This window comes from Oncorhynchus mykiss, chromosome 6 (genome assembly GCF_013265735.2).
Source record: "Oncorhynchus mykiss isolate Arlee chromosome 6, USDA_OmykA_1.1, whole genome shotgun sequence".
NCBI lineage: Eukaryota > Metazoa > Chordata > Actinopteri > Salmoniformes > Salmonidae > Oncorhynchus > Oncorhynchus mykiss.
Genome location: NC_048570.1, coordinates 43,367 through 55,967, shown reverse-complemented (window position 1 = coordinate 55,967; position 12,601 = coordinate 43,367). Strand labels below are relative to the sequence as shown.

Sequence of the window (12,601 nt, the reverse complement as noted above, 5' to 3'; positions counted from 1 at the left end):
AAGAGAGGGGAGGGGAAGGGGGTAGAGAGAAGAGAGGGGAGGGGGTAGAGAGAAGAGAGGGGAGGGGAGGGGAAGGGGGTAGAGAGAAGAGAGGGGAGGGGGAAGAGAGAAGAGAGGAGGTAGAGAGAAGAGAGGGGAGGGGAAGGGGTAGAGAGAAGAGAGGGGAGAGGGGAGGGGGTAGATAGGGGAGAGGGGAGGGGGTAGATACCATACTATATACAGGGTCAGTTCAGTGCCATACTATATACAGGGTCAGTTAATACCATACTATATACAGGGTCAGTTAATACCATACTATATACAGGGTCAGATAGTACCATACTATAAACAGGGTCAGTTAATACCATACTATATACAGGGTCAGTTCAGTGCCATACTATATACAGGGTCAGTTAATACCATACTATATACAGGGTCAGTTAATACCATACTATATACAGGGTCAGTTAATACCATACTATATACTGGGTCAGTTAATACCATACTATATACTGGGTAAGTTAATACCATACTATATACAGGGTCAGTTAATACCATACTATATACAGGGTCAGATAATACCATACTATATACAGGGTCAGTTAATACCATACTATATACAGGGTCAGTTAATACCATACTTTATACAGGGTCAGTTAATACCATGCTATATACAGGGTCAGTTAATACCATACTATATACAGGGTCAGGTTAATACCATACTACATACAGGGTCAGTTAATACCATACTATATACAGGGTCAGTTAATACCATACTATATACAGGGTTAGTTAATACCATACTATATACAGGGTCAGTTAATACCATACTATATACAGGGTCAGTTAATACCATACTATATACAGGGTCAGTTAATACCATACTATATACAGGGTTAGTTAGTACCTACTATATACAGTGACAGTAGTTACAGTATATACATGGCCAGTTCCATGGTCAGTAGTTATATGTACGGTCAGTTACTGTAGTGGTAGATATATCTACAGGTTACTGGAGTGATAGATATGTCTATAGGTTACTGGAGGGGTAGATATGTCTACAGGTTACTGGAGTGGAAGTGGTAGATATGTCTACAGGTTACTGGAGTGGTAGATATGTCTACAGGTTACTGGAGTGGAAGTGGTAGATATGTCTATAGGTTACTGGAGTGGTAGATATGTCTACAGGTTACTGGAGGGGTAGATATGTCTATAGGTTACTGGAGGGGTAGATATGTCTATAGATTACTGGAGTGGTAAATATGTCTACAGGTTACTGTAGTGGTAGATATGTCTACAGGTTACTGGAGTGATAGATATGTCTACAGGTTACTGGAGTGGTAGATATGTCTATAGGTTACTGGAGTGGTAGATATGTCTACAGGTTACCGGAGTGGTAGATATGTCTACAGGTTTCTGGAGTGGTAGATATGTCTACAGGTTACTGGAGTGGTAGATATGTCTATAGGTTTCTGGAGTGGTAGATATGTCTATAGGTTACTGTAGTGGCAGATATTTCTACAGGTTACTGGAGGGGTAGATATGTCTACAGGTTTCTGGAGTGGTAGATATGTCTACAGGTTACTGGAGGGGTAGATATGTCTACAGGTTTCTGGAGTGGTAGTGGTAGATATGTCGACAGGTTACTGTAGTGGTAGATATTTCTACAGGTTACTGGAGTGGTAGATATGTCTACAGGTTACTGGAGTGGTAGATATGTCTATAGGTTTCCGGAGTGGTAGATATGTCTACAGGTTACTGGAGTGGTAGATATGTCTATAGGTTTCTGGAGTGGTAGATATGTCTATAGGTTTCTGGAGTGGTAGATATGTCTACAGGTTACTGGAGTGGTAGATATGTCTATAGGTTTCTGGAGTGGTAGATATGTCTACAGGTTTCTGGAGTGGTAGATATGTCTATAGGTTTCTGGAGTGGTAGATATGTCGACAGGTTACTGTAGTGGTAGATATTTCTACAGGTTACTGGAGTGGTAGATATGTCTACAGGTTACTGGAGTGGTAGATATGTCTATAGGTTACTGGAGTGGTAGATATGTCTATAGGTTTCTGGAGTGGTAGATATGTCTACAGGTTACTGGAGTGGTAGATATGTCTACAGGTTACTGGAGTGGTAGATATGTCTATAGGTTTCTGGAGTGGTAGATATGTCTACAGGTTACTGGAGTGGTAGATATGTCTATAGGTTTCTGGAGTGGTAGATATGTCTATAGGTTTCTGGAGTGGTAGATATGTCTACAGGTTACTGGAGTGGTAGATATGTCTACAGGTTAATGGAGTGGTAGATATGTCTACAGGTTACTGTAGTGGTAGATATTTCTACAGGTTACTGGAGTGGTAGATATGTCTATAGGTTTCTGGAGTGGTAGATATGTCTACAGGTTACTGGAGTGGTAGATATGTCTACAGGTTAATGGAGTGGTAGATATGTATATAGGTTACTGTAGTGGTAGATATGTCTACAGGTTTCTGGAGTGGTAGATATGTCAGCATTCCCAGCATTCCTCATACCAGCAGCATCTCTCTCACCCTCCAGCAGCCCTAATACCAGCAGCATACCACCCTGCATCTCACCCTCCAGCAGCCCTAATACCAGCAGCATACCACCCTGCATCTCACCCTCCAGCAGCCCTAATACCAGCATCATACCACCCTGCATCTCTCTCTCCCTCCAGCAGCCCTAATACCAGCATCATACCACCCTGTATCTCTCCCTCCAGCAGCCCTAATACCAGCATCATACCACCCTGCATCTCTCCCTCCAGCAGCCCTAATACCAGCATCATACCACCCTGCATCTCTCCCTCCAGCAGCCCTAATACCAGCATCATACCACCCTGCATCTCTCCCTACAGCAGCCCTAATACCAGCATCATACCACCCTACATCTCTCTCTCCCTCCAGCAGCCCTAATACCACCAGCATACCACCCTGCATCTCTCCCTCCAGCAGCCCTAATACCAGCAGCATACCACCCTACATCTCTCTCTCCCTCCAGCAGCCCTAATACCACCAGCATACCACCCTGCATCTCTCCCTCCAGCAGCCCTAATACCAGCAGCATACCACCCTGCATCCCACTGCTGGCTTGCTTCTTAAGCTAAGCAGGGTTGGTCCTGTTCGGTCCTTGGATGGGAGACCAGATGTGGCTGGAAGAGGTATTGGAGCAGGAATAGCCCAGTGCCCCATGGCAGTGACTGGGGACATTGCCCTGTGTAGGGTGCCGTTTTTCGGATGGGACGTTAAACGGGTGTCTTGAATCTCTATGGTCACTAAAGATCCCATGGTGTTTATCGTAAGTGTAGGGGTGTTAACCCTGGTGTCCTGACTAAATTACCAACCTGTCACCTAATCATCCCCAGCTTCCAAATGGTTCATTCATCCCCTATCCTCTCCCCTGTAACTATTCCCCCAGGCTGTTAGTGTAAATGAGAATGTGTTGTCAGCCAACTGACCTGGTTAAAAGAAGACAAAACACTTTATATTTCCTATTTATTCTAGTTGAGACACATCACACCAACTGTACATAGACGTATTGCACTAGTTACAGTGCCTTGCGAAAGTATTCGGCCCCCTTGAACTTTGCGACCTTTCAGCCTTCAAACATAAAGATATAAAACTGTATTTTTTTGTGAAGAATCAACAAGTGGGACACAATCATGAAGTGGAACAACATTTTAACTTTTTTAACAAATCAAAAACTGAAAAATTGGGCGTTCAAAATTATTCAGCCCCTTTACTTTCAGTGCAGCAAACTCTCTCCAGAAGTTCAGTGAGGATCTCTGAATGATCCAATGTTGACCTAAATGACTAATGATGATAAATACAATCCACCTGTGTGTAATCAAGTCTCCGTATAAATGCACCTGCACTGTGATAGTCTCAGAGGTCCGTTAAAAGCGCAGAGAGCATCATGAAGAACAAGGAACACACCAGGCAGGTCCGAGATACTGTTGTGAAGAAGTTTAAAGCCGGATTTGGATACAAAAAGATTTCCCAAGCTTTAAACATCCCAAGGAGCACTGTGCAAGCGATAATATTGAAATGGAAGGAGTATCAGACCACTGCAAATCTACCAAGACCTGGCCGTCCCTCTAAACTTTCAGCTCATACAAGGAGAAGACTGATCAGAGATGCAGCCAAGAGGCCCATGATCACTCTGGATGAACTGCAGAGATCTACAGCTGAGGTGGGAGACTCTGTCCATAGGACAACAATCAGTTGTATATTGCACAAATCTGGCCTTTATGGAAGAGTGGCAAGAAGAAAGCCATTTCTTAAAGATATCCATAAAAAGTGTTGTTTAAAGTTTGCCACAAGCCACCTGGGAGACACACCAAACATGTGGAAGAAGGTGCTCTGGTCAGATGAAACCAAAATTGAACTTTTTGGCAACAATGCAAAACGTTATGTTTGGCGTAAAAGCAACACAGCTGAACACACCATCCCCACTGTCAAACATGGTGGTGGCAGCATCATGGTTTGGGCCTGCTTTTCTTCAGCAGGGACAGGGAAGATGGTTAAAATTGATGGGAAGATGGATGGAGCCAAATACAGGACCATTCTGGAAGAAAACCTGATGGAGTCTGCAAAAGACCTGAGACTGGGACGGAGATTTGTCTTCCAACAAGACAATGATCCAAAACCTAAAGCAAAATCTACAATGGAATGGCCAAGTCAAAGTCCAGACCTGAATCCAATCGAGAATCTGTGGAAATAACTGAAAACTGCTGTCCACAAATGCTCTCCATCCAACCTCACTGAGCTCGAGCTGTTTTGCAAGGAGGAATGGGAAAAAAATGTCAGTCTCTCGATGTGCAAAACTGAGAGACATACCCCAAGCGACTTACAGCTGTAATCGCAGCAAAAGGTGGCGCTACAAAGTATTAACTTAAGGGGGCTGAATAATTTTGCACGCCCAATTTTTCAGTTTTTGATTTGTTAAAAAAGTTTGAAATATCCAATAAATGTCATTCCACTTCATGGTTGTGTCCCACTTGTTGTTGATTCTTCACAAAAAAATACAGTTTTATATCTTTATGTTTGAAGCCTGAAATGTGGCAAAAGGTCGCAAAGTTCAAGGGGGCTGAATACTTTCGCAAGGCACTGTACATACATTTCAAACACGTGTTCTGGCATGGAGCAGAACGAACCCCCTGTGGGTGAGGAATATGGTTTTGTGCGTTTATACAGTTTACAGGGTTTTGTACATTCTTATTCACACACACACACACACACACAAAAACAACCAAGTAAAACTAAAATAATTTACAAACTGCAAAATCAAGTTTCAAAAACAGTCGGTCGGGAACTCTTCAACCCCAGGGGTGTATTCAGTAAGGTGAAACGTTCTCAGCGTTGCAGACAGAAATGTAACAAATAGAGCAGACATTACTCTACTGTATATTCTTCTATGATTGAAAGACAAATCATACATGTTCTATAAAACACATTTCTATCAGAATGTTGTGTAAATGTTGCACCCCCCCCATCATGTGGATGGATAACTATTTCCTGTGCTGCGTTCCATTGGCTAACCAACATTTCCTTTGCTGTCTACTGTATTTTCAGCCTAGCTGTCCAAGTCTTCTGGGTACTGATACAGTATAGCCTGTCAGAACCCTGGTGTGTCTATGTGCTCTTTAGTCTAAGAAGAGGGCAGACAGGACTTCAGGGGGAAGTCTATTGCTCAGTGTTTAGCTACAAGGTCTAAGGACTGCACCATGCTTCAAGGCCCACAGCTTTACTGTCCTGCTCTCCACTTCTTTATTCACCTCACAGGCCTCTGGCTAGGGAAGAGATGGGTTGTGAGAGAGAGAGAGAGGGAGAGGGAGGGAGGCGGGGAAGAGACGGGCTGTGAGAGAGAGAGAGGGAGGCGGGGAAGAAACGGGCTGTGGGAGAGAGAGAGAGAGAGGGAGGGAGGCCGGGAAGAGACGGGCTGTGAGAGGGAGAGAGAGGGAGGCTGGGAAGAGATGGGCTGTGGGAGAGAGAGAGAGGGAGGCGGGGAAGAGACGGGCTGTGAGAGGGAGGCGGGGAAGAGACGGGCTGTGGGAGAGAGAGAGAGGGAGGGAGGCGGGGAAGAGATGGGCTGTGGGAGAGAGAGAGAGGGAGGCGGGGAAGAGACGGGCTGTGAGAGGGAGGCGGGGAAGAGACGGGCTGTGGGAGAGAGAGAGAGGGAGGGAGGCGGGGAAGAGATGGGCTGTGGGAGAGAGAGAGAGAGGGAGGGAGGCCGGGAAGAGACGGGCTGTGAGAGGGAGAGAGAGGGAGGCTGGGAAGAGATGGGCTGTGGGAGAGAGAGAGAGGGAGGCGGGGAAGAGACGGGCTGTGGGAGAGAGAGAGAGGGAGGCGGGGAAGAGATGGGCTGTGAGAGGGAGGCGGGGAAGAGACGGGCTGTGGGAGAGAGAGAGAGGGAGGGAGGCGGGGAAGAGATGGGCTGTGAGAGGGAGGCGGGGAAGAGACGGGCTGTGGGAGAGAGAGAGAGAGAGGGAGGCTGGGAAGAGATGGGCTGTGGGAGAGAGAGAGAGGGAGGCGGGGAAGAGACGGGCTGTGGGAGAGAGAGAGAGGGAGGCGGGGAAGAGATGGGCTGTGAGAGGGAGGCGGGGAAGAGACGGGCTGTGGGAGAGAGAGAGAGGGAGGGAGGCGGGGAAGAGACGGGCTGTGGGAGAGAGAGAGAGAGGGAGGCGGGGAAGAGACGGGCTGTGAGAGAGAGAGAGAGAGAGGGAGGCGGGGAAGAGACGGGCTGTGAGAGGGAGGCGGGGAAGAGACGGGCTGTGAGAGGGAGGCGGGGAAGAGACGGGCTGTGAGAGGGAGGCGGGGAAGAGACGGGCTGTGAGAGGGAGGCGGGGAAGAGACGGGCTGTGAGAGGGAGAGAGAGGAAGGCGGGGAAGAGACGGGCTTTGAGAGAGAGAGAGGGAGGGGGGGAAGAGATGGGCTGTGTGAGAGAGGGAGGGAGGCGGGGAAGAGACGGGCTGTGAGAGAGAATGTCTTTATTGTTTTGAAACTTCTGTATGTGTGATGTTTACTGTTAATTTTTATTGTTTATTTCACTTTACATATTCACTTTATATATTATCTACCTCACTTGATTTGGCAATGTTAACACATGTTTCCCATGCCAATAAAGCCCTTGAATTGAATTGAGAGAGAGGGAGGGAGGGAAGAGATGGGCTGTGTGAGAGAGGGAAGGAGGCGGGGTTGGGCGGTGTGTGTGTGTTGGGAGGCCACCACAGCAGGAAGCCCTCTCAGATGTTGAAGCCCTCTCCACAGCAGGAAGCCCTCTCAGATGCTGAAGCCCTCTCAGATGTTGAAGCTCTCTCCACAGCAGGAAGCCCTGTCAGATGTTGAAGCCCTCTCCACAGCAGGAAGCCCTGTCAGATGTTGAAGCTCTCTCCACAGCCACAGGTGCCCTTGATATTGGGGTTGTTGAAGACAAACTCACTGGACAGCTTGGACTCCACAAAGTCCATCTCTGTCCCCAGCAGAGTGAGCTGGGCCTTCTTCTCTATAAATACACGGACACCTGCAGGACCACCCAATCCCATCATTCAGTATTATACACCACCCAACATTATACACCACCCAACATTATACACCATCCAACCCCACCCACCATTCCGTATTATACACCATCCAACCCCACCCACCACTCAGTATTATACACCATCCAACCCCACCACTCAGTATTATACACCACCCAACCCCACCCACCACTCTGTATTATACACCACCCAACCCCACCCACCACTCAGTATTATACACCACCCAACCCACCACTCAGTATTATACACCACCCAACCCCACCCTCCACTCAGTATTATACACCACCCAACCCCACCCTCCACTCAGTATTATACACCACCCAACCCCACCCTCCACTCAGTATTATACACCACCCAACCCCACCCTCCACTCAGTATTATACACCACCCAACCCCACCCACCACTCAGTATTATACACCACCCAACCCCACCCTCCACTCAGTATTATACACCACCCAACCCCACCCACCACTCCGTATTATACACCACCCAACCCCACCCACCACTCCGTATTATACACCACCCAACCCCACCCACCATTCCGTATTATACACCACCCAACCCCACCCACCATTCCGTATTATACACCATCCAACCCCACCAACCATCCAGTATTATACACCATCCAACCCCACCCACCACTCAGTATTAAACACACAATATCACTTAACACATATGGAGTGATTTCAGAGCAAACAGAAATTGTATTTTAATTCCATAATATTTGGTATTAAGAATGAATTATAATTAATTTGAATTTGTTGTGGTTCCTTATCATTAGGGACTGGTGAACCCCTCTTGTAGGGGCTGGAAACCTATTCTAATTGTTAGGGTTATTTTGGAGAGCAATAGCCCTGAAATGGTACGACCAACAGAGACCAAACTTACACGTGGTGCAACCCGGCCAAACGGTGGCGCTACAAACTTGATAGATCAGCCATTTTGAAAATAGTGTAAATTCTTCCAACATTTTTAAACAGCATCTCCTCAGACACTGCTAAATGGATTTCTCAGAAACTTGGTGTACAGCAGCTATACACAAAGATCTTTAAATGCATAATAAATTAAATTGATATCGTAAACGTCATGGCTAGTGTGAGCCAATGAAGTTGAGTGAGTTTGGGCCTGACGTCAAGTCACTCTTGGAGGGAATAGAGCCCCTTGCTGGCCATGTATCACAATACTCTACAATGTTTGCACCAGTCCACAACCAAACCAAGGACCCAGTCCGCAACCAGACCAGACCAAGGACCCAGTCCGCAACCAGACCAGACCAAGGACCCAGTCCGCAACCAGACCAGTGTACCCAGTCCGCAACCAGACCAAGGACCAGTGTACCCAGTCCGCAACCAGACCAAGGACCAGTGTACCCAGTCCGCAACCAGACCAAGGACCAGTGTACCCAGTCCGCAACCAGACCAAGGACCAGTGTACCCAGTCCGCAACCAGACCAAGGACCAGTGTACCCAGTCCGCAACCAGACCAAGGACCAGTGTACCCAGTCCGCAACCAGACCAAGGACCAGTGTACCCAGTCCGCAACCAGACCAAGGACCAGTGTACCCAGTCCGCAACCAGACCAAGGACCAGTGTACCCAGTCCGCAACCAGACCAAGGACCAGTGTACCCAGTCCGCAACCAGACCAAGGACCAGTGTACCCAGTCCACAACCAGACCAAGGACCAGTGTACCCAGTCCGCAACCAGACCAAGGACCAGTGTACCCAGTCCACAACCAGACGAAGGACCATTTTAAATGGCAAAAAATAAGATCCAATTTGAGCATTAAAAATGCAAAAATATTGAATACATGTTTTATTCTCACTGAAATCACTCCATATACATATCTCTTAATACATATCATGTTTTGAAAAAAAAAATTCAACATTACATCGGGGAGATGTTGATGGTAAAGTTACACAATTCAACGACAGACAATCAATTACATACATCATTCTGAGGAAAACATTTCAGTGATAAGGAAGGAAGACGATAACGTTGCTCACCATCCTGCAGCACCTCCTCATCAGCCTGATCCTTCTGCTTGGTGAAGTCCAGAGTGTAGGTCATACCGTTACAGCCCCGTGTCCTCACACCCACCTTCAGACCAATCTGGAACACAAACACCATTATCTCCTCAGGGGGAGAGAGGAGGGTTACATATAATCTCAGGGGGATAGAGGAGGGTTACATATTATCTCAGGGGGATTAGAGGAGGGTTACATATTATCTCAGGGGGATAGAGGAGGGTTACATATTATCTCAGGGGGATAGAGGAGGGTTACATTATCTCCTCGGGGGGATAGAGGAGGGTTACATATTATCTCCTCGGGGGGATAGAGGAGGGTTACATATTATCTCAGGGGGATAGAGGAGGGTTACATATTATCTCAGGGGGATAGAGGAGGGTTACATATTATCTCAGGGGGATAGAGGAGGGTTACATATTATCTCAGGGGGATAGAGGGGGGTTACATATTATCTCAGGGGGATAGAGGGGGGTTACATTATCTCAGGGGGATAGAGGAGGGTTACATATTATCTCAGGGGGATAGAGGAGGGTTACATATTATCTCAGGGGGATAGAGGAGGGTTACATATTATCTCAGGGGGATAGAGGAGGGTTACATATTATCTCAGGGGGATAGAGGAGGGTTACATATTATCTCAGGGGGATAGAGGAGGGTTACATATTATCTCAGGGGGATAGAGGAGGGTTACATATTATCTCAGGGGGATAGAGGAGGGTTACATATTATCTCAGGGGGATAGAGGAGGGTTACATATTATCTCAGGGGGATAGAGGAGGGTTACATATTATCTCAGGGGGATAGAGGAGGGTTACATATTATCTCAGGGGGATAGAGGAGGGTTACATATTATCTCAGGGGGATAGAGGAGGGTAAGTTAGAAGGATACTTACATATTCTGGCTTGTTCTCCAGGAGGGTCCGGATCCTATTCACAGCAGGAGGAGTCTGGAAGAACAAACAGAGGAAAGGAGTTAATGATCATTCACAACAGTTATGACAGTGCAGTCAATGGCAGTCTTCCAGCAGCGTACCACCCTGCATCCCACCGCTGGCATTAACCAGCAGCATACCACCCTGCATCCCACCGCTGGCTTTAACCAGCAGCATACCACCCTGCATCCCACCGCTGGCTTTAACCAGCAGCATACCACCCTGCATCCCCACCGCTGGCTTTAACCAGAGACATACCCCAAGCGACTTACAGCTGTAATCGCAGCAAAAGGTGGCGCTACAAAGTATTAACTTAAGGGGGCTGAATAATTTTGCACGCCCAATTTTCAGTTTTTGATTTGTTAAAAAAGTTTGAAATATCCAATAAATGTCGTTCCACTTCATGATTGCGTCCCACTTGTTGTTGATTCTTCACAAAAAAATACAGTTTTATATCTTTATGTTTGAAGCCTGAAATGTGGCAAAAGGTCGTAAAGTTCAAGGGGGCCGAATACTTTCGCAAGGCACTGTATCACCGTAAATGCTGCACGGCCAATGCAAACACCGGATTGACCAAGCAGCGGTTTTACCCGCGAATTCAAAAACCTACCCACATTTGGCAGGTGGCAAGTGTTATTAATTTTAGGCCCTGGTCAATGACCAGAACATGTGTAACTTTTGAAAGGTAGGCGCAAGCCATCTCTGGCACCGTGGGTCACCACAACGTGTACCCAGGCGAATAGTGATATCGCTCACTAAGTAGCATAACCATGTTAATATGAAATTACCGGAGGTAAATCTTCAAGGTTAATCTCATTGCCAGCATAGTGAAGATGGCATTGTTAATCAGAACAGTGGTCTGGGAATAGAACTTCCGGAAGGCGAGTTGGTGCTCAAAACAACAGAAACTGGCAGGGTGAAAAAATGCACTAAAATGAGGCCTGGGTTTTTCGGCGATTACATAAACTAAAGGCAAGCAGATTGGACACAGTAATATTATGAAAGTGGGCTCCATGGCGGATGCAATATACTAATTTTAATCAGATGTATTTATTTTTTAGAAATGTCCAGTCTACCAGTAAATGATACCAAAAAATATTTGATTATATCACAACATATCTGTAACTAGCTAAAGCTAGTGTATTCCTAATCGTTAACGATATTAGCTAGTTTAGCTAACTCTCACACGCAACTCAATCACTGTTCGTCAAAATCATTAGGAAACATGCATACCACACGTTATGAGATTCACCAGAGAACAACGACATCTTTAAAACTACAGACAACAACAACTAGGACCCCCGTTAGCCGGAGCGGCGTAACATTAGCTAGCTAGCTCACTTTAATGTACCTTCGGAGCTAGCGGTCATACCACAAACCGTCAGTTTAGAGAGGAAAATAGCAATGTCGAATACTTCTACACACTTACCAGAGTTAAAGCAGCTCTTGTAGCTAATATCTTTCTTTTACTGACAGCTCTGACTGTCGCTCTCGCCACCATTGAGGCAGACATGTTCAGCAGTCAACAGAAACATTAAATGTAGCCCCGTTAGCTAACATGAAAACACCTGTCTGCGCATGCGTGCGAAAGGGGCCGATATCAGATACAGAGCCACGATAGGAGGATTTTTATTAGTTGACAGGCAGTTCAGCCAATAGACAAAGTACAGTTATGAAACCTCCAAAAACATGAGCAACACAACAGAGACACAAGGTCATTTAAAACCATAACATTGTAGTACCCCCTTTTATGTATGTAGCTACACCGAGTGAATAGTCTCAGCAGAAATGCTGCTTGAGTACAAACTGTACAAGCACTGGGGGCTGCCAGTATACAATTTGAGGAGGCTACATAGAAATGAGATTCAACCTAAAATTGAGTCATTCCAAAAGAAAGCCAGTGTGAGGGTTTATTTTCTAAACTAATGACAGAAAGATATTAACCCCCCAAAATATCTGGACATTAATTCACTTTAATGAACATTAGCATTAGCCCAGGGCAGGGGGGCAGGGGGGCAGACCTTCACATTACAGCAAACAGTCTCACCAATCCAAGGCACTGGCCATGAAACGCATTAACAAAAGCATATTTCCCGTTTTCCATCA

General features: G+C 46.4%; 1 protein-coding gene across 2 annotated transcripts; it reads right to left on the bottom strand.

Moving 5' to 3' along the window:
* Positions 1 to 6,966: 6,966 nt before the first annotated feature.
* Positions 6,967 to 12,072, bottom strand: LOC118964799 (iron-sulfur cluster assembly 1 homolog, mitochondrial). Of its 2 annotated transcripts, XM_036979168.1 has the most exons (5): positions 11,925 to 12,072; positions 10,457 to 10,510; positions 9,540 to 9,645; positions 7,337 to 7,515; positions 7,141 to 7,281 (listed from the first exon to the last, which is right to left on the bottom strand). In XM_036979168.1, exons 1-4 carry the CDS (start codon positions 12,006 to 12,008, stop codon positions 7,367 to 7,369), a joined length of 393 nt encoding a protein of 130 aa, XP_036835063.1. In that variant the 5' UTR covers positions 12,009 to 12,072; the 3' UTR covers positions 7,141 to 7,281; positions 7,337 to 7,366. The 2 variants fall into 2 exon arrangements, with proteins under 2 accessions (XP_036835062.1, XP_036835063.1); XM_036979167.1 differs by having other exon boundaries at positions 6,967 to 7,515.
* Between the last annotated feature and the right edge of the window lie 529 nt (positions 12,073 to 12,601).

What these genes read in the sequence shown, in the direction of transcription:
- LOC118964799 (XM_036979167.1), bottom strand. Translation starts at nt 12,008, where the DNA reads ATGTCTGCCTCAATGGTGGCGAGAGCGACAGTCAGAGCTGTCAGTAAA. An exon ending in CAAGAGCTGCTTTAACTCTG is followed by an intron (nt 10,511 to 11,924) that starts GTAAGTGTGTAG and finishes TTGTTCTTCCAG; the next exon opens with ACTCCTCCTGCTGTGAATAG. An exon ending in TGAGGAGGTGCTGCAGGATG is followed by an intron (nt 7,516 to 9,539) that starts GTGAGCAACGTT and finishes GTGGTCCTGCAG; the next exon opens with GTGTCCGTGTATTTATAGAG.